The following is a 23,180-nucleotide window of genomic DNA, read 5'->3' as shown; positions in this document are numbered from 1 at the left end:
ACAACTCAAGAGAAGAGCTCAACATTTCTTCCTCAAAGGAAATGACTTGTTCAGACTCTTATTTGTAGGAACACGATTGATTTATGTTTCCCCAGTTGATGTCAATCCATTGTTGGAAGAAACGCATGTAAGTAGCAATGGAGAACATGAAAGTGGAAGAAAGCTTTATTAGAAGCTTTTGGATCTTGGGTATTACTGGCTTATTATGGAAGCAGATTCAGTGAATTATGCAAGGAAGTGTTATTCGTGTTAGGTTTATGAGAATGCTATACATGTTTCAACTGTACAACTTCAAAATGTCACTACTCCTTGGCTTTTCCACCCTTGGGCTTTTGATTTGATTGGACCCATCAATCCTTCTTCTAAAGTATATACTTGGATATTAGTAACAACTGAGTGCTTTACAAAATGGGTGGAAGTTATTTCTTTGAAGAATGTGATTGGTCCAGCGATAGCAAATTTTATCAAGGAAAACATCATTTACAGGTTTGACATACCTAGACGTATTCTTTCAGTTAATGGTAGTCCATTCATTAATGCTAGTGTAAGGAAATTTCTTGCCCTTTACAATATGGATCATCTAAAGTCTACTCCTTGCTACCCAAAAGGAAATGGTCAAGCTGAAGCTACTAACAAGATTTTACTCAAAGTACTTAGTAGAATGGTGCATGAAAAACCAAAGATGTGGCATGATGCACTTCTAGTATCATTATGAGCATATAGGACTTTAAAGCATGGACCTACAAAGTCAACTCCTTTTTCACTAGTATATAGGACAGAGGTTGTATTACTTGCGAAAATTCTAGTTCCATCTACAAAATTAGCCTTAGACGTTGAACTTGATAATGATACTTTACAGATGTTAGAATTGGAAGCGTTAGAGGAAAGAAAAGATAAAGCAAAGAAGAACTTATCAGTCTACTAAAGGAGGTTGAGTAGAGCTTATGGCAAGTTAGTGAATATGAGGAATTTTGAAGAAGGTGATCCAGTACTATATGTAGCTAAGCATATTAGAAGAGGAACTCCACCTTCTAAATTCAGCCTAAAATGAGAAAGACCATATATTGTTCACGAGGTGAATGAGAGCAGATATTACAAATTCATAAATCCAAAGAACAACACCGTGATTGTTCTAATCAATTTTCAATATATAAAAAAGTATCATGTATGAGATTCCTATTTCACTATTTTCTTATATGCAAAATAAATGATTTGATTCTTCATCATCTTAAGTATTTAAACAAAAATCATTCCAACCATAGCTTTACCGCTTTTTATATTGGCTGTGTTTCATTATCAATATTTTAGCCACTAGCTTGATTGGTTATATTTTGGTTGCAATTATATTATATTATTGGTCGCAAGCTTTATCGCTTATTCTCTGACCATAATTTATCATGAAGGTTTTAGTCGCTAGCCTTATCGCTCATAATTTAGCTGTAATAATATTATGTTATTGGCTGTAAGCTTTATCACTCATCTTTGGCTCCAACTTATTACTCATAAATTGGCCGTAATTCTTACGCTTATTTATTTGAAGGGTTGAATTGATCTCCTTCACATCAGGTTAGAGCTAATCTCCTTAATGAAAAGGTAAGAGCTGTCACGACCCAATTTCCAGGGCCATGACAGGCACATGAGCTCAATGAGCATAGCTCACTAAGCCCAAGCAAGCTTATCCATTTACCTTTGCTTAACAAATCTATCATATCATGCATACACACACACACACACCTTTTCCCGGGTGTGAACATAGCCAAAACACAATGGCATTATCGATAATAATATACATGCACTATACCAGTCATGTATTTAGCAATTTACATTGCATACACATATTCACATTGTTAGATCGTATTCACACTACAAAAGGACCCATGACTTCCAGCGGAGACATTTACAATAAAAAGGATTACTATCGAATGCCAGACACATACCCAGGAGATGCACTACGGGGACTCCTTGATCTAGGGTCCAACAGTCACCTAATATGAAAACATGAATTTTTTTTAATAAAACGTGAGTACAATACTCAGTGAGTGAACAATATGGGAACAAGCATACCATAAAGAATGTTTATCGAAATCATGATGCATTCATTTTCTCAAAACCATGCAATTGTTTTAGCTCCTTTAAACCCCTCATGTAAACCCCACATGAGTAAATCACTTTACAAAAATCCATGCTCAACTATGGTACCAAAGAAATGAGATATATGGCAAAAACCCACAAGTTGGCAAAATGGACAGAAAGTTTCTCGCTGTAGCGAACTTCATTCTCGCTGCAGCGAGAACCAGAACATCAAGGAAAAAGTCTCATTTTTCCCTTAAAACAAGTCATCCTGCTAAAATAACAATAGCAACATGTAACACATGTAAACTCCCAAATTTCAACAAAACAAATGCTTACATATTTGCATTTACAACCATATACCCATCATCAACATGCACACCATCCCATCATCATCATCTCATATGCAACGACTTATGCGCATATCGCCGAGTCAGCAACGGCTTATGCGCATATAATCGGGTCAGCAACAGCTTATGTGCACTCCCACTCACACATAGCTGGGTCAGCAACAGCTTATGTGCACTCCTACTCGCACATAGCTAGGTCAGTAACGGCTTATGTGCACTCCCACTCGCACATTGCTGGGTCAGCAACGGCTTATGTGCACTCACACTCGCACATAGCCGAGTCAGCAACGGCTTATGTGCATTCCCACTCGCACATAGCCGGGTCAGCAACGGCTTATGTGCACTCCCACTCGCACATAGTCGGGTCAGCAACGGCTTATGTGCACTCCCACTCGCACATAGACGGGTCAGCAACGGCTTATGTGCACTCCCACTCGCACATAGACGGGTCAGCAACGACTTATGTGCACTCTCACTCCCACATAGCCGGGTCAGTAACGGCTTATGTGCACTCCTACTCGCACATAGCTGGGTCAGCAACGGCTTATGTGCACTCCTACTCGCACATAGTCGGGTCAACAACTGCTTATGTGCACTCTTACTCGCACATAGTCGGGTCAGCAACGGCTTATGTGCACTCCTACTCGCACATAGCCGGGTCCAAATCAACATGCAAAGAAGCATCCAATGCATATCATACATTTTATCATATTGTGATAACACATAAACCATTGTATAGCACATTTTTACAATATAAAATCATTTTACTAAAAGCTTGTTCCCAAGGTACATTTTCTAAGACAAGTTGGATAGAATCTTTCATATTCCCCAAAACAAGTTTGAAATGCAAGTCCATTCACCTTGTATTAGGAGTAAAAATACTCCTATTTTCAGTCCGCGAGTATAGTCCTTTACCGGCATCCTATAGCTCACCACCTAGCCATAATCCATGACACATATTCCAATTAAATTGTGTCTAACAGTCAGAGGCTATTTTAGGCTCGATATATATATGATATGAAATGAAAAATGCACGGGTAGCCATCTAGACTTGGTATTGGCCTAAGTCGATTTTTCATCCGATAAATTGGCCAATGCATCCAATTTCACTCCAAATTAATCCATTTCTCCTCTAATACCTTAATTTACCACATACCATTTAAATAAAGCCAAATTCAGCATTAGAACCCTCACAGTTCCTTATAGAAAAATTCGGTCATTTGGTGCACTAGCACCGAAAATTTTTCTACATAACCGTTTCACCTTAATTCATCATTTTCCAAGCCATTTTCCTTGAAATAAAACAATCCCCCATTGATATTCAGCCCTCATGGTTCGACCAACAAGGAACCCTAGAGAAATTGAATATTTCTTTTGTGTTTTTGTTCATAACTATGCTTAACTATCCCTAAACACTAACATAGTCTAAAATCAAATTATTCCAACAACAATTCCTCTTCCATACCCATTTTTCAGAATTGAATTCATCATTATAACTCAATATTCAACCATGAAAATCAAGAACAAAAGCATGGGTAAGCTAGGTATCAAGGAGAATTAAAGAAATTTGAACTTACCTAGCTTGTTTCCTTGAATTCCAACACTTTCTCTTTGATTTTTCCCACCTAGGGCTTGTTCTTCCTTGGTTTCTCTTCTCTTCTGGTTTGGCTGATCACTATGGGAGAAATGGGCTGATTTTTATGCCTTTTATAAAGAAATAATGAATGGATGAGATTTTGACACATGTCACCATTCCATTGGTCCATGTGTCATACTTAGCCATTAAGCAATCTCTCACCACCACACATTTCTCATGTTTATCCATTTACAGGATGAATAAAATCCCTTGACCTTGACAAGTGCTGGGGTGAAAAATTTACCGATTTGCCCTGAGAGGGAAAAATTATAATTTTGCCCCTATACTCTAAAATGTACCGAAATCATAATTTTTTCACTGCTAAACATCATTTTATACTCCAATAATCATAATTATATTTCATATAATTACTCTTGGTCAAATGTGATCAAATCTTGGCTAAAAATCTCCATTTTATCATCAAATGGTAAAATGACCGTTTTATCCCTAATCGGTCAATTTTCCTGATGGACTCCAAACTGGACCTTGAACTCCGAATCACTATTTTAAGCCATTATGTGGGTTTCAAAATTTTCAATTTTCTCTTAGAATTTCTATTTGAATTAGTTCAAGACTCGATTTAACTTAGTTGTACCACTCGGTATAATATCGTCTTTTAATCGAGCTTGACAAGGTCTCACAAGAACGACCTTTTGATCGCATACAATAATATGAAACGTGAGTAAGTACACAATGTGTGTATAACATTATTATTATTGCAAAAGAAAAAGAAATATGATATGCCAATACCAAAGTACTAAATAAAAAAAATAAAAAACTAGCCAATTACATATTCTATTCCATATAAAAGAGTTATTATTGGCAAATACATCTAATTGTTCTCGCGCTTCAGCTTCACGCCTTTTTAGTGAAGGTATCTTCGTTGCAATGTCTTCTAACTCATTTTCCAAGGAAGACTTGATGAGAAAAACCATGGCTTTAGATCTACAACCATTGAGGCACTTGAATCCAACGTTACAAGCATCATCAAAATCCCATAACATCTATTGCAATTCCTCTGGTAAAGTACACATTAATAGAGCATGGAAAATGGCTAAAGCTCTACCTAATACTTCCAGCATTAAGCAAATGACATCTACATTATTTACAAAAGAAATACTCCAAAATTCTCCCTTTATATTGAAAATATGCTCAAAGTATTCCAAATACTTCGATGAAACTTGAAAACCATGAAAGTTGATTTTCCTACCACTTTGTTCAGTAGGTGCCACTTGAGCACCAGAAGCACTAACGAAATCTTTGTATTCTAGCACTATATAGGAAGAAGCATGAGGATTAATTGGAGTAGCTTTAGCATCATCAATATCAACTCCAATATCATGAATAACCTTAACATTCAGAGTAGCTTCAAAGACAACTTCAACACTAGGAATAACCGCAATGTTAGGAACAACCTCATCTTGAATAACTTGGGAGTAAGAATGATTTTAGTTTGAAAAAAAGTGAAACAACATCAATTAGAGGAACATAGTAATATGTTTCTACTTAGTTTATAGTGGAGCTCTGAACATGAAAAGGAAATAGAACATCCAAATTAATGAAATCATCAAAAGGGGCTGGCTCTCCCTCAACTTCAATTTCATCAACATCAATAGAGTCATCATTGGATTCGTCACTACGTTCAAAGTCAAATAATTCCTCCCCAGTCTTAATTTCAAGAGTTTCTTCCTCTTCAATTGAGTTAAATTCCACTCTTGCAATTGATTCTCTTTAAAAAAAACAAGCAAAATGAGGAAATGGATTAAAAAAAATGTAGAAAAAAAATATGAACTTACTTTCAATATGCATTTTTATCTTTTGTTCGATGAGTAAGAGCATGAAGAGTAACATTTTCTTCTTCAGTTATATTTTTCATTTTTTTTAAGAAGAATCAAGTGCAAGGATACATCGGTATTACTTACATGAGGTGCAGAGACGAGCTTTGAAATTGATTAATGTCACCTTAAAAGATCTTTATTCTTCAAAACACTCTTTCCAATAAGCAAACCATCCAGAAGTGTGGATACCAACTCTATCAAAATCTCGGACAATATAAATCTTAAGTTTATCTAAACGGAATTGAAGTCTTGCCATGAGAAATGAAGAAACACAAGAAGAAAAACTGATAGATAAAGAAAAGTAAGGTGGAGCTAGTTGGTCAAGTCCAAATTGATGTGCCATTCTATAGGAAAAATACACCTCAACAGCACAAAAGTCTTTATCTCTTTCAGAACTAGAACTCTTAATCATAAAAGGCAATTGGGAACTATTTACTCATATACAAAAGTTAATATCTCATGAGCTCATTCTTCCAAATTGTAGAGGATGGTGGTCATAATAAATTCCAAGATCACCGAATCCATTTACAAGTTGCACATAAGGTCTAAGATTGAATTCTTTTGTCACATCCATCACTTCAAGAACATTACCTCTTGAGAGTTAATCACGCCATGCCCAATCTCTATAATTGTTCTTGGATAAAGAGTTATTCACAGAAAAAGATGCCAAAGGATATTCATTAGGTAGAAGAGTGCAAGTACCAAACCTTTCCCACAAGCACATCTGAATGAAGGAAGCATTTACATAAGTCAAAACTTTATAATGCCCAGCTGACTTGACAGTTTTGAGTCGGTACAAGTCTAGTCTTTTATATAAATATCCTAGATACGGTGAAGTTAGAGGAAAACATACTTCCTTGACAATTTTTATTACTTAAGGAACAACTATTGAAGAGATATCATCATCTGGACCCCTTGGGAGTATGTGTCGTGCCAACCAAAAGATTATTAAAGCCACTAGCTCGTGCTCATGGTTTGGATACTCAAGAGAACCAATTTCAATTCCTTTAGCATTGAACTTTTTATAAAAGAACCCCTACCCAATTAAAGAATCATGCAACCTTTTAAGTTTTACTTAGACTTTTGAGTAGATCAAAGAAAAAGTCTTGAATAAATACAACATCTTCAGAAAGCTTGATAGAGTGAAAATCATGTTTCCCCATACAAGGAAGTTCTAAGAGAAGACACACATCTTCCAAAGTGAAAATAAATTCCCCCCATGCTGTAATCATAATATGAGATAAAATGCTCCACCTTGAAAGAATAACATGCCATACATCCATCTTTTTCTCTCTACGAATGTTAAGCTTGGAAGTGACACATACAACATCAAGTATTCCAACAGATGGGAGAAGTTAAACATAAGTAGGATTCTTCAACACCTTATTTACTAGCTTATCCCAGTCATGAACAAATTGAGAATTGGAGCCTAGATTAGTAGTAGGAAGTGGAAACTTACTATGCTCAAACCTGAACTATAGAATGGATAGTTTTGGGATACCACTTCTTTTAAGACGAGGTGCTTTTGAGCATATACGATTCCAATTATGTCTAACAAGTTCAAAGGGATGTTCGTCAACTTGTCTGGCACAAACTTTTTCCTAAAAATGATCTTCTCCTTTCACTCTAATAATTTCATCTTCCCAATTTTCAAGGACAAAAAGAATTTCACCAATCTTTTCTACTCTAATTTCTTGGGAGGAATTACTTCAGAATCATTATTTTTCCTTTTATGTGAAGTAATCTTTTTCCTTGTTACAAACTTTTCAGGCTGATCGTAATGGATTTTTTGAGGGAAATAGCTCCTAAGCATAGAGGAAGATGGAAAAAGAAGCCTACAAACATGATTATGGAAAAAGAGATAAGTGTACATACGTAATAATTTTTATTATTTATTTATTTGTTAAGAAAATAACTAGCAAAGTAAACAACAAAATTTATCAAAATTATAGATTTTATTATTATTATTACTATATATATAATAAAAAAATAACAAATGAATAAAACCAAAAAAATATACAGTATTTAAAAAGTCGATTAAATAAAAAAAAAAGAGATCAAGAGCTCACGGTATATATTTAAAGGAGCTCGCGACATGTACTTAAAAAAACTCGTAACACTTCAATTGAAAGAGCTCGTAGCATGTTGCAAGCTTCAACATTCAAAAACCCAATTATATATATATAAAGAAAGAGAACCGTAACTTGTGCTGTAAGCAAACAAAAAAAGAAACAAAAGGCTAACATCTAGGCCAACTTTTATTTACTTCTTTCACTCTAGTTTTTATTTATTTCTTTCATTCTAATGTTTCTCTTTCCTATCAAAGGCTACACATGCAAGAGTTTCAAAATAAAATAATAGCTATACTTCAAAACAAAAAGGAGCTTCAAAAGAAAAAGCTTATGGCTTTAGGCTGTGAGTTTCAAAAACAAACAAGAACATTAAAACAAGCTTTAAGACAAAAAGTCAATTAAATAAAAAAAATTTTCTTACTGTGTTTGCTTGTTTTTTTACACTTTTGCTTTTGTAATTTTACTTTTAGCTACAAATTATAAATCATGACTTGAAACAAATTCATGTTTCAAGAAGATTTTTTTTTTCCTTTTACTTATCAAGATAATTTTCTTTTGAAACATAAATAATTCTTATTTTGAGCTTTTCTTCTAAAATCAAACAATTTATCTATCTACTTAAACACACACACACACACACACACACACACAAATTCTCTTTAAATCAAAAAGCCTAATCTCATGCATTAAAAATTTTCTTATCTCATATTTCAATTAAAAAAAATTTTCATGTAAGGGGCAACAACCAAAAGAAATTCAATTTTTTTTGAAAAGCAAGAAAATACAAATAAAAAAAAAAGAAAGAGAAAGCAAACAAGAAACTATAGGAAGAAGAAGCAAAACTTACTTGTTCAAAAATATTTGCAAAAGAGCAAACCTTTCTTTGAATTTTGTTTTGTTTGGAATCTAAATGAAGAAAATTGTTCATACAAGCTTCATATTTATAGGGCATATAAAATCAAAGTTTTTATAAACAATGATTAACTTTCCTTTTATGATTTATATTTTGAGAATCTTACTTTATGAAAAATATATTGTTATATGATCAATCAAATATTACAGAAGATAATAATATGTTAGTACCTGAAGCATTACTAGCTAAGGTGCCACTATCTATGACGTTAGTACCCGAAGTGTTACTGTACAATACATTATAATACAAAATAAAACTTTTTTCTAAATTAATGCATAAGAATTATTTTTAAGTAAGAATTCTTATGCAATGGGTAAATGTAGATACTTGATTTTGGTTGATACCTATTCTCTAAAGAATTATTTTACAGCATAATATTATACAGAGAATAATGAGGACAACTATTATAAGTGAAGCACCACTTCACGTAGAACAACTAAAATAAGTAAAGTATACTACTTCACAATGAACAACTAAAATAAGCAGAGAGCTACTCAATGTGAAACAACTAATACAAGTAGAACAATTACTTTGCACATTATAACAACTTCACACATGTTTTGGAATAAATGATTATATACTTGATTGAACTACTTGAAATATTTTATTAGTTTTTTTTAAAATTTGCATGGGAACAAGCCCTTGATGAAATGTTTTTATGTTGTGAAATATGAATGTGATGAGCTCATGTGTTCCTATATTATGTGGATATGTGTGTTATGCTTTGAGTGATAATGTTGTATAATAGCTATAACCATGCACGTTCGGTGTGGGAGTGCACGTGACAATGCCGGTGGTGTGCGGTGTGGGAGTGCACATGCCGGTAATGATGTAGGCGAGAGTGCGTGTGATGATATTAAAATGTACGTGTAGAGAGTACACATGATGATATTGCCTTGTACATGTAGGGAGTGCACATGAGTTTAGTAAGGCGGCGGTGGTGTACATGTATATATATATATATATGCTATAGACAAGTTATGAAACTAAAAATGTGATTGTACTATATGTTATAGAATGTCTTTCCGCTGTAGTGAGAAACCTTCTGTTTTGCTTGTCTTGATTGAATATTTGCTGTAGTTTTCACTCTTTTCAACTTTATTGTGTATTATAAATCCTTCACCTTAAGGGATTAAATAATCAAGGGTTGAATTAAGGGCTTTACAAGAAATTAAACTAAATTGCATTATTTTTAAAATAAGTGCATCGTGTTTTCAAAATCTTTCCGTATCGTTTGCTTATTCCCTTCCTAAGTTCACTCACTGAGTTTATACTCATTATTTTCAACTTCATGTTTTAGTTTTCAGGTTCGAAGGTAGTTGGATTCCTCAGCTGAGGTGCTTCCTCTTATCTATTTTTTGGTAGGTCGCCCAGAGTCACTTCGCTGACAGTTAAGGTTTTTGTATATGCAGATATATGTTTAATGTGAATTGTTAAGATACATTTGACAAACTATCTATGTATATTTTAATTTATGATGCCAGTGCGAGTATTTACTTGGGTTCTACAAATTGTCTTCAAAGAAATTAGCATTCGAACATTATTAAGTATAGATCTTAAAGAAATATGAATGATAAATGGACTAATGTACATATTCATATAGGAAGGCTTGCTTGGGCCTAGTGGGCTATGCCTATTGGGTTCTTGCGCCCGTCATGGCCCGAGATTGGGCTGTGACACAAGTTTTATTACATCTAATTACTTCAACAGTCACATAAAGAGTATTTAACCATTACTCGACATTAACTTTAAATAATGGTTACCTAACATTAAAACTCTCCTTAAAAATATCATTCATTACGTGTGTTAAAGCCTTTTCTTGTAATTGTCACTTTTTACACTACATATAAAGCCTTCACAATTAATTCCTGAACTTCACTTTTGGAAATGACGTTGCTCTCATTTAGAGCTTCTCTCTCTAGCCCTCTTATACATTCTCTACTTATTCTCTTTCACCTGCCATGACACTCAATACTTCAGAAATTGCTCTGATCTCCCTCTTCGTCGCCTCCAATACATCCTTTACTTATTTTCAACGCTTCTTCTTCCTATCACAAGAACCCCTTTACATTGTTTAATACTCCTTGGTTGATTGCTACTGGGTTTAGTGTCATTTTGTGTCCAAGTGAAAGTTTTGATTTCAGTGGCACTTAAGCCACTAGGTCTGATATCTTGGATTTTTAGCAATGTGTACAATAAGTAGAACCGGTTGATCATCCTTATTTTGGATTTTTTATGCCTTCTAGCAACAAAAGGCTTGAGGAGCTTTTAACTGGCAAACTTGACAGAGCGCATATAAATGAAGGTTGGATAGATTCATTTATGGAATATTTTCCTCTTGAAATTTTTTTATTATAGTCCAATTCTCTCTAAGCTCAGTATAATTCTCCACCAAAACCATTCAAGTTCTTTAATTTCTAGACTAGACATCCAATTTTTTAAATATTATAGAGATATCACTGGCAGCTCCACTTAAGGTAACCCTCATGTACTGGTTAAAAAAAAAGGGTAGAATTGAAGCACCTTAATATAACTCATTTTAATAATATATCCGAAAAAGTTATTGACAAGAGAGTTAGAAACTCACCAGGTCACCATGTTTTCCCAATCTCTTACTTTTGAGATGGTGGAACATGAAAAACATCTCTCAGCTGAGTTATTTAAGTTGTTAGGAGTAGGGGAAAGTTTCTTTAGGAAAAAATCTAGAATTAGGGGGTGGCCAGAACACTGGTTTCTTTCATAAGGTAGTCCAAGTTAAAAAGAGTTATAATACTCTGAAGGTCTTGGTTGATGAAGCTGGAAATAGGTTGAGAACCATTGAATCCATCTTTAACCAGGCAATTTAGTACTATCAAAGGTTGCTCGGCTCAGTTGATGCAAATGTCCTCGAAAATTCTATGGAAACCTTGAATAAACTCTCTTTAGGGCTATTCTTGGAAATAAGAAGTCATCCATGGTCGATGATATATTTAAAGATGAAATTAGAGACACTATATTCTAACTTCATAATAACAAGGCTCTAGCACAAGATGGGTACAATACTCACTTTTCTAAAGTAGCCTGGTACATTGTAGGTGAGGATGTTATTCTTGCTATTCTCCATTTTTTTTAACTCAGTATATTTGCTACATGGTTTCAATTCTACAGTTATCACATTGGTTCTAGAAAACCAAAATCCAAGTAGCCTACTTGATTTCAGATCTATTTCTTGTTGCTTCATCTTATACAAATGTGTATCCAAAATCTTGGCTAATAGACAAAAGCGATGTTTATGTGCTATAATTAGTAAAAATCAAAGTGCATTTGTGAAAGGTATGGATTTTATTGATATTGTTCTAATGGCACAAGAGCTTGTCAATGGTTATCATAGGAAGATCTCTCTCGTAGATGTGCTTTGAAGGTCGATTTAAGGAAAGCTTTTGATTCTCTTAACTGGGGGAGGTGCAGCTTACTCATTTGTGCTTGCAGATGTCTCATTGTCTTTTGCAAAGGGTCTTTGAGTTCAATTTTAGCCATTCAAAAAGTTCTTCATAAGTTCTACCTTGTTTCTGGTCTTCAACTTAACAAGTCCAAGTCAGAATATTGTGCTTAATTATTCAGATTAAGCAGTGGGTTCAAGCTAAGGACTTTACCAATAAGATATTTAAGAGTTCCCTTAACCACAAAGAAGTTGACTGCGAAAGACTATGGTTCTCTCTTGGAGAAGATTTCAAGCAAGATTAATAGTTAAGACTGTGAGGAACCTTTTCATATGCTGGAAGGTTGCAGTTGATAAAGTCAATGCTATTCACCTTACAGAACTTTTGGTGCAGGAATTTTATACTTCCTCAGCAAATCATTCAAAAAGTGAATCAAATGTGTGTTGTTTTTTTTTATAAGGGAAGAGATAAGCAGAGTACTTGTGTAAGGATGAGTTGGCAGCAAATCTGTCACTCTAAAATGGAAGGCGGTTTGGGGTTAAGGATCTTAAGGCTTGGAATATTGCATGCATTTTAAGAAGTCTCTGGGCACTACTCACGCAGTCGGGATTTATTTGGATCGCTTAGATGCAAGCATATGTTCTCAAGGGTAGGTCCTTATGGCATATTCAACCTTCTTATTTTAGTAGGTGGGGCTGGAAGAAATCGCTCAAACCAAGGAACACAACCCTTCCCTTTGTCCAGAGTATGGGGATTGGATCAATTCCACTCCCAAGTATTATGTAGCCATAACTTGGGATGAAATCAAGCATATGCTGATGAAAGTGGATTGGCGCAAGTTTATATGGGTCAAATACGCTATTACTAGGCATTCCATAATTGCTTGGATGATTATTTTGGACAAACTTCCCGCTAAGCATAAATGTGCTCAAGAGGAATCTGATATGGTAACATAAACTGTGTTTTTTGTGTTTAAAGGAATTGGAAACCTGGAAGCACTATTCTTCAATTGCACTCACACTAAGTAGGTAGGGGCTCAAGTTCTAAAATTGTATGGAATTCATAAACATGTTGGAGATTGGCCTAATGAATTCAAATGTGTGTAGCAAAGACTTAAAAGGAAAGGCATTTATAGCACGTAGGCTCAGGCTAGCTTGGAGTGTCTGCATTTACTTTGTCTGGTTGGAGAGAAATAGGAGGCTTCATGATGTAAAGGCTAGTTCCAGTTCAATGTTGGTGAATCATATTAAGGAAGTGGTAAGATGCAGACTTGAAAGCTTAAAAAAAGATTGCAGGTTGCGGTTTACAAGTCTGGGGATTAGAGGAACACATGTTTGTATAGTTTTTGGTTTTACTCTAGATGTAATTACACGTTATTTTGCTATTATAAGCAGCTTGTACATACCGTACTAGGCTTGCCTACAACTTTGGATGAATAGAATCCCGTTTATCCAAAAATAATTTTGCTCAACTTTTGCTGTACGTAATCATCCTGAGATATGATATACGTTTGCCTAGCTTAAGTAACCAAGGAACTTATCTACAATATTTTTGTTGAACAAAAATAAATATGAAAAGGCCACACATGGGCTTATGAATTATGAAGTGTCTGGGCCTCTGGGGATGGATATTAAAGGACCAACTGAGAGATGAGAGGGAGAGACAAAGAGGGATGTCGATACTGTGGGAAAAGAGCGAGACTTGGCGGTGGCTGGTAAGGAGGACAAGGGATTCGAAGCCCTTCTTCTGGGCCTTCGCAACCATATGCGGCGTCGTTCCGGGTGTCATAGGCTACGGCGTCATGCAGCTCACGAACTCCCGCAACCCTCAGCTGGAGGCCCAGCTGCGCCAAAATGCCCGCCCCGAATCCCTGGTAAGCGCCCCCTTTTTGTCTAACCTAAACTTGGTTTAGATCCATGCTTAATTCTTCGACTAGTTATCAATTAAATGTTTTACATAACTTAATTCATGCTTACCTGCCTGTCTCATTAGCAAATCTTGAAACATATGTCCCCCCATGTTCAAATAGAGAGAAATTTCCATGATAGTATTTACTGGTAGTTCAATTTTTTCTTTCCTTTTTGGGTTAATCAGATGATGGGGAAAGTAAACCAAGAGCGATTGGCGGAATACCTTGGGGAGCTCCAGCGGAAAGAGGATACCAATGACCGATATGTAGCTGCTTTGAGGGGAGAGACATTGACTAGGAATCCTTATCAGCGAATTCAGCCAATTCCAAAGCAGAAGACTGAAGCTGACATTCACCGGAAGAAGACCGACAAGGCTTAGCCATGTAAACTGGAAGATGAAGGGTTTACTTTGTCATGCTTTCCTGATACGCTTGCTTACATCACTTTGCAGGGAGAACCTGACCTGAAACAAGTCTGGGTTAACCACATCCTTGGATAATGTTTTTGCAATACTGTAATTGGAATAGGTACAGTGAGTAAAGAGATTTAATGTTCTATGTTTGTTTCTTGACAATAAGGTTGTTTGAACTTATAACATCGGTTCTGAGTGGCCTCTACTCTACAAAATTGTTTCAGCTGCCAAAGGTGTCCCCATTTTGTTCTGGCTTGCCGTCTTAGGCATATGAAATTGGGAGCTCAGCTCTGTTGCTCATTTCTTAGTGCGATCTACCTAAGTTTTACCCACTTTTATTTACCTCCTTGTCTTGTCTTTCGGAACAGCTCCCTTGTTATGATACTTTACTGCATCTTAGTGCTGACAGTTTCTTCCCCCAATGATTGCTTGGCTCTCTGCACCACTTCACCTACTACTCATAGCTCCCATTACTGGCCACGTACCAGGATTTGAAGACTGATAAAACGTCTTTTCTAATTGACGATCCAACCCAGTTTCTGTGAAATTTGAGGAAACAAGTTATATGCCTTTTGCAAACAAATGTAGTTTTACATATCCTCTCAGAAATATGCAAGCTAAAATTAACTAATCATGTGGAGTGACAAATATGGAAGAAAGGGCAAAACGGGGCATGAATCTCTGAGGAAAGTTCTATACACACATAGGGCAATGGCTAATTAATCAAGTATAAAAGCTAACTGTACAAGCTTAAAATAATTAACTAACTTCTTCAATTAACTTTTAAATCCTAATTAGTGAAACGGTGTGTTTCATTTATTGTATGTCTATTCTTTCTCCAAATGTTGCGTATAGACTATGCTCTTTTTAATTAAAATGGTGCGTCGTGCAATTCTTGTCCAGCTTTGAACTTCTTGGCTTGAGTTTCATTATGTTATTCCTCTCCTCTGTTCTTCCTTTTAGGCCTGATGATTTCTGGGCTTATTTCTTGAACTCTATTTTTCACTCCTCAAGATGAGGAGTGAATGTCATGAACACTCATCTTGTCTAGTAGCTAGTAGAATTTCTTCGGTAACAAAACCTTGGTGAAAATATCAACTACTTGCAAGTCAGTAGGTATGTAAGCTGGAGTGATTATACTTGCCAACACTTTCTCTTTGATGAAATGGCAATCCATTTCTATATACTTTGCTCTTTCATGAAACATTGGATTTTTACTGATGTGTATGGCAGATTGACTGTCTGAATATAGAACAATTGGATCATCATGATTTATCCCAAAATCAATTAGTAAATGTTTCAACCATATTAATTCACAACATGTTGAAGCCATAGATCTATGTTTTGATTTAGCATAGCTTCGAGCTACTACAGCTTGTTTCTTAGACTTCCAACTGACAAAAGTGTCTCTAATAAACACACTAAATCCAGTGATTGATTTTCTACTACGAGGGCATCTTGCCCAATTATTGTTTGAGTAAGCTGATATATGAAAATTTGACTTTGCCTTCATCAAAATCCCTTGTCCAGGAGCATTCTTCAAGTATTTTAACACTCTATGGGCTGCCATGAGATGTATGTGGCCAGGCTTTTCCATGAATTGTGACAACATTTGTACTACATATGAAATGTCAGGTCTGCTAAATGTGAGATATAGCAGTTTACCTATGAGCTGCCTGTATCTGGTTGGATCTGTAAGGATATCTTCATCCTATGCTTTCTATAGTTTGCGATTATAATCAATTTGGGTGCTTATTGGTTTAGCTCCTAGCGTATTGTGTTCCTCAAGAATATCTAAGGTATACTTCCTTTAACTTATAGTGATTCCTTCTAGTATATCCATGATTTCGAGTCCAAGGAGTATCTGACGTCACCAAGATCCTTGAGTTTAAACTGTGAGTTTAGAAATTGCTTTATTTCTGCTATTGCAAGAATAAATGTGCTTCTAATCAAGATGTCATCTACATAAACTAAAAGAGCTATGAAGTCTCTACTAGAAGTTTTCATAGTAAATAAGGAACAGTCTATTGATGACCTTTTGAAACTAAACTGTAAAAGAGATGTTGTAAGCTTGGCATTCCATTGCCTGGATGCATGTTTCAAGCCATAAAATGATTTGCGTAATTTGCAGACAAGTTTAGATTATCTAGGACACTTCCCCTAAACATGATAACCTTGAGGTATCTCCATATATATGTCCTCATCCAGATCTCCATTAAAGAAGGCATTGTTAACATCTAGTTGTGACAAGGACCAAGCATTTGCTGCAACTAAAGCAAAAAATACTCTAACAGTTGACTGTTTTGCTAAAAGGTTGAATGTTTCTTGGTAGTCAAAGCCTGCCACTTGACTGTACCCTTTGGCAACCAACCTTGCCTTATATCTCTCAATTTCACCATTTGCTTTCAACTTGACCTTGTAAACCCATTTACAGCCAATTACATATGCGTTAGAGGGCAAAAGTACTATGCTCCAAGTGCCATTGTCTTGTAAAGCCTTCAGTACAAGGTTCATGGTTTCTCTCTAATGAGAATAGTTCACAGCTTGATGATAAGAGTTTGGTTCATGTATATGTGATAGGGCAATAATGAATGCCTTATGTGCAGGTGATAGTTGTTTAGTAGATAGATGTTTGGTGATTGGATAAAGGGTGATAAAATTGGTTTGGGACGGCTAGTTAACAAAATAAACATCACTTAAGAGGTTCTTTCTGTCTTGTGCTTTTTCTGATAGGTGTTTGTATTTGTTCTACATTGGTTACATTTGTACTATTAGTGTTATAGGTAGTGACACACTATCATTGGAAGCTGAATTTTGGGAAAAATCGTTGAATTAGATGCCGAAGGTTTTGCAGAAAATGAATGTGATTTAAATGAATGTAATTCAGGTGATATATGGTGTAGGTAAGGTTGATATGGTGTATTGGAATCAAAATAATCAATATATTCTTCATGTACACCATATGTTTGATGAAATGCATGTAGTTGTGAGTCATGGTTTGATGAGTGGAATGGAAACACATGTTCATGAAAAACAATGTCCCTTGATATCATAATCTTTTGTGCAGAGAGATCATATACCCTATACCATTTGACATTAGCTGGATATCTTAGAAATATGCACTTACTTACTCTTTTGTCTAACTTCTTTCTATTTTTTGTTAAAGTAAAGACAAAGAATAGGCATCCAAAGACCTTGAAGTAGTCATAAACAGTTAGTTTTCCATATAACAATTCGAATAGTGATTTGTTGTTAAGTATTTTGGTGGGCACTTTATTTATTAAATGTATTGTTGTAAGGACTACATCTCCCAAAAAATGAAAAGGAATACCTGATTGGTGTAGAAATGCTCTTGCCACCATCAGAATGTGCTGGTGTTTTCTTTCAACCACACCATTCTGCTGGGGGATATCTGCACAAGATAATTGATGAATGATTCCAAATTTGGTAAAGAAATCAGTAAGGCTAAATTCATTTCCATTATTCGATCTTATACACTTAATTGATGAATCAAGATATTTTTGCACGTAAATGTTAAAATAAGGAATGATTGTTGAAACCTTAAACTTGTTTCTCATTAAGAAAACCTAAGTAAAACGAGAAAAGTCATCTACAAAGAATCTTTGTTCTAACAGGGTTGGCACCTCATAGGGTCTCTAAATGTCAACATGTATCAATTGAAAAGGAACATTTGTACTCTGAATATGAATAGGAAAAAGAAGTCTTTTTTGCTTTGCCAGAGACAAATTTCACAAATTAAATCATCTGAACAATTGATAGTTGGATAAAGTTGATGAATCACATTGATTCTTTCTACAAGTGCATGGCCTAGCCTAAAGTGCCAAAGATCAAACCCTTTATATATGTCCACTAGTTCACAAGCATTAACAAAAAACACTGAGGGAAACTTTACAACTTTATCAAAATAAAATTTTGATATGTCTTTATCATCTTTTCTATTTTGCATCAGATATAACCCTGAAGATGCCCTAGCAACCCCAATCACTATCCAAGAAAAAATGTCCTGAACAATACAATGTGAGTCAATGAATAGTACACAATTTTTCTTGGTGCAGGTAAGTTTTCCTACTAAAATCAGATTGAATTTAAAACTTGAGACATAGAGGACATCATATAGGACCAATGAAGAGCATATTCTGACTAACCTTACATGAGAAACTAATGTTTTCCTATCATTAGGTAATTGAACAAAATAATTTTCTACTAGATTAACTTGGATGGAATTGTCTAAGGAATAAGCTATATGATCAATTGCACCTGAGTCCATGATCCAATATCCTTGTTTAATCATGACAGTGTTAACATGCTTGAATGCATTTGGCAAGTTGTTGTGTGTGTTAAAATAAGGAAGATCAGATACTATACCTGCAAAGGCAAAATTGACAAATGAATGTTTGCTGGGTTGAGTGTTTTTCAGGATACTCTTACCATCATTGCTGATCAAACCATTCTCGTTTAAAAGATCCATTAACCTATTAACCTGCTGCTTAAACATAGACATTTGAGACATAGAATTAGAACTTCCTTCCTCCCCCACATGATTAGCTTGAGTGTCATCTATCTGCTACTTAGTAACTGCACAAACATTATTCACAACTGCTCCTTTCTTAACATATGGCTTCCTTTTAATCAACTTGAAATCTTTTGGAAAACTAATTAGCTTGTAACATTTCTTTTTTACAGGGCTCTTTTTACCATAGTGAGAATATGTCAAGTCCTTTCTTGGTTTCTTCTTAACATTTGTGGTTACAAGCATTGCTGAGGATTCAAGAAAAGGTTGAGATTGAAGGAACATGTTTCTTTGTGCCTCTTCTCTAAGGACCATGCTATAAACTTTGTCTACTATAAGTATAGGGTCTATAAAGGTAATTTGAGACTTGATGGTCGAGAAAGATTCATTCAAACTGTTTAGAAACCTAAATATCATGTCCTTTTGGTATTGATTAGAGAACTTTTTGAAGCAATCAGCATTGCATTTTCCACACTCACAATGTGATAGTGGCTTATAGTTTCTTAATTCCTCATAAATGCCCTTTAATTCTATAAAATAGTTGTCTACTGTCCTAGTTCCCTGAGTTACACTTCCTAGTGTATATCGAATATTACAAACATGGGTATCATCAGGTTGGGCAAAGTTCTATTTCAAAGTGTTCCAAATTTCAGTAGCAAAATCCATGAAAAAGATGGTAGAAGCTATTAGTTGAGAGATAAAGTCCAATAACCAGGCCACTATAACATTGTTGCATTTGTTCCATGCTGAATACAGAGGGTCAATAACTGAAGGCTTGGGTATAGTGCCATTTATGAATCCAGCTTTGTTCTTGATGGATATAGCTAATAAAAAAGAACAGCTCCAAGTTATATAGTTGTTTGAGGATAGTTTGGGGTTTGCAATCATTGTACCAGGATGGTTAGTGCAATGTAGGTAATATGGTGATTGGGGGTCATTTGTTGGTAATAGCTCGGTGAATGAAGCAGAAGCAGTGCTTCGTGGTGTAGATTCAGATGATTCAGACATATTCTCAACTAATAGGCAAACAGATGCAAGCTAAGATTGAAAATGAACAAATGAAAGGAATAAAAGACAAGAATCAATACTCTTACATATATATATATATATATATATGTATATATGTATATATGTATATATATATGTATATATATATATTAATAGCACAAAGTAGTCCAAGAATTCATTATTGATTAATGCTTTATTTGTTTGGTTGTGAGTCGTACTGCTCTAATACCTTGACAAATATGGAAGAAAAAGGTAAAACGATGCATGAATTTCTACGGAAAGTTTTTTTATTCATTATAGAAAAGAAAATGCCTTTCACAGTCTTATATACATAGGGCAATGGCTAATTAATCAAGTATAAAAGCTAATTGTACAAGCTTAAAATAACTAACTTCTTTAACTAACTTTTAAATCCTAATTAATGAAACGATGTGTTTCACTTAGTGTATGTCTATTCTTTCTCTAAATGTTACGTATCGACTATGCTCTCTTGAATTGAAACGGTGCGCTTTGCGATTCTTGTCTAGCTTTCTTCTTCTTGGCCTAAGTTTCATTCTTTTGTTCTTCTTCTCTATTCTTCCCTTTTAGGCCTTGATGATTTTTGGACTTATTTCTTGGACTCTATTTGTCATGGAGGGAGGGGGAGAAAAGAGCTCAAGAAATGCAATTATTTTTAAACTTTTACTTGCATTTTGTTTATATTTGATAGCAATATTAAGATTCAATGATTATTAATATATGTAATCTTTATAATTATATTTTATTCATGGTTAAAATCCAAAAACCCTTTCCAATCATTCTAAAATGATACTTTGATCTCTCTTATTTTAAAATGATACTTTTGGTCTTTTGATTGTTAGCATTGTTAGTCAATATCACATAAATGTTTTACACATAAATACCCTCGTTTATGAAAAAAAGGTCCACGCAAGTCCTTTAGTCCCAAACAATTTTCTTCTGTTAAACAAAGAAATCCTACCGTTAGTCTTGTTGTCAACCTCCATTTATTTGATGAAATTTATGACAATTTTACCTCTTTTTAAGTGCTCTTGTTGAAACTAAGAAGTCCCTCAGACCAGAAGTTAAAAAATCAAATTTTTTGTTGAAATGCTACAGATTTCTTGCTGATTTTTGACACTCCACAAAAAAAAAAATAATGAAACTAATCAAGGAAAAAGATTATTTCAAGAACCATAGAGTATAAGCTAAAAATCAAAATTTATTGGTGAAATGCTCAAGATTTTTTGCTGATTTTTAGTACTCCACAAAAGAATAAACAAAAGTAATGAAGGAAAAGGAGTAAGAACTAGAGATGGATTTTCCCATTCAAGCTTTTGTTGCCAGCAGTCTTGCTAGAGAACTTTCATTTCAAAAACCATGAATGGATGTTATGGAACAATTAGTGGATATGGTAGCTTAAAAAAACAAAAGCTGTAAAATGATCTCTAACTCCTCCATAACATACATTTGTGGTTCTTGAATTGATTCAAAGTATTTCAAAGTAGGAGTGAAACTTGAGAAACGAGGAAAAAAAAAATGAAGGTTGGAGGGAAGAGAAAATGAAAGTTGAAAGGTGATAATTCTATTTTATAGAATTATTTTAGTCCAATTTTGTTATTATATATTAGCTAAGTCTTTAATTTTCAATTATAATTTAGTTATTTTTAATTATTTTTATAATTAATTTATTTTTAAGTGAGTTATTTTAATTTAATTTTATTTCTTTTAACTTGGTTATTATTTATTAGTTTTTATATTTTTTTGTAGGAATTAAAGGAGTTTGGCTTAATTTTGGAAAGTAAGGTGTTGAAAGATCCGAAAGTCTACTTGTATATGCTTCAGTGTTTTGGCTATAACTCACGTTACAGAACTCCAAATGATACGATTCTTAAACCATTAGAAACCTAAGAGACAGTGCTACAACTTTTATGAGATCACTTTACCCAGTTCTACCTCGAAGATAGAGAAAATGATATTGGAAAATAGCTAGATGTCTAGTGGCGGGAATTACAATTTTTAAAGATTGACAATTGATGATTAAGCCTCTCATTACACTTTTAAGCCCAATTAAATCATAGGTCAACTTAGGGAACTACAGGTTAAGCTTATTGGTATAAATAGGATATTTTTAAGAACATTAGGTTAGACAACTTTTGGAGATTCAAAAAACTAGAAGTTGAGGCTAAAACTTGGAGAGAAAAGCTACAAATATTTGTTTTGTTTTCTTCCTTAGCTTTTACTCTTTTTGATACTCGTAATAGTTGACTTTTATAAAATGTTATTTGTCTTTGCAATCATGAGTATCTAATTTTCTTTTTCTAGGGTTGTAATTGAATTCACATGTAATCTGAATTTTTAATCTCTTTCTTACTTATTTTTAATAGAATTGAATTATTTATTCTAATTTATTTATAATGCTTTTAATTGCTTAACCACCAATGAAATTAATTTAGGAACCTAAACAAACTTGGAAAAGGGAGTTTAGTGTACACTATAATTGAGATAGCATATGATCACATTAATTGATTTACGTAAAAGATAGGGATATACCTATAGGCCATAAGTAGCCAGATTAGAGCTTGAACTTAATGAATCAGTTTTAATTTCAATTCATATAGAGATATAGTGTTTTGGTTAAAATAGATATTTTTATAAGATAAGTCGAGAAACCCTTATAAATAATTTAGGACTCTAAATTAATAATTCAAACCATTGAAATAAGTTAAAAAAGAGAGGTAAGATTTAGATAAAGTGTGAGGGATATTGTAATCCTAGGCTTGTTTGATTTGATATTTATTCAAGTTATTATTATTTTGATTTTTCTTAGTTTAAATTTTGGTTAAGTATTTTTAGTCAGTTAATTTAGTTATTTGATATTGATTGTTTGGATAAAATTAAATTGGTCTAATTTTAATAATTAGTAAAACTTTAGATCAATTTTTTGTGGGATTGATACTTTGCTTGCTTATATATTGTCTATTCGATACGTTTACTTGAGTAGTAGAATTTTAATTGACAAGG

The 23,180-nt window shown here is 34.2% G+C and overlaps 1 protein-coding gene across 1 annotated transcript; it reads left to right on the top strand.

Annotated features, from left to right (window-relative positions):
• Nucleotides 1-13,944: 13,944 nt before the first annotated feature.
• Nucleotides 13,945-14,920, top strand: LOC18609407 (centrosomal protein). The gene is made up of 2 exons (XM_018114618.2): nucleotides 13,945-14,171; nucleotides 14,393-14,920. Exons 1-2 carry the CDS (start codon nucleotides 13,971-13,973, stop codon nucleotides 14,585-14,587), a joined length of 396 nt encoding a protein of 131 aa, XP_017970107.2. The 5' UTR covers nucleotides 13,945-13,970; the 3' UTR covers nucleotides 14,588-14,920.
• Nucleotides 14,921-23,180: the final 8,260 nt, after the last annotated feature.

Source organism: Theobroma cacao, chromosome 2 (genome assembly GCF_053813885.1).
Source record: "Theobroma cacao isolate CCN51 chromosome 2, ASM5381388v1, whole genome shotgun sequence".
Classification (NCBI taxonomy): Eukaryota; Viridiplantae; Streptophyta; class Magnoliopsida; order Malvales; family Malvaceae; genus Theobroma; species Theobroma cacao.
The sequence above is the reverse complement of the archived record's forward strand: the minus strand, read 5'-3'. Positions and strand labels throughout refer to the sequence as shown.

Coding starts and splice junctions, on each gene's coding strand:
- LOC18609407 (XM_018114618.2), top strand. CDS start 13,971: ATGTCGATACTGTGGGAAAAGAGCGAGACTTGGCGGTGGCTGGTAAGG. Junction 14,172..14,392: donor ATGCCCGCCCCGAATCCCTG/GTAAGCGCCCCC, acceptor TGGGTTAATCAG/ATGATGGGGAAAGTAAACCA.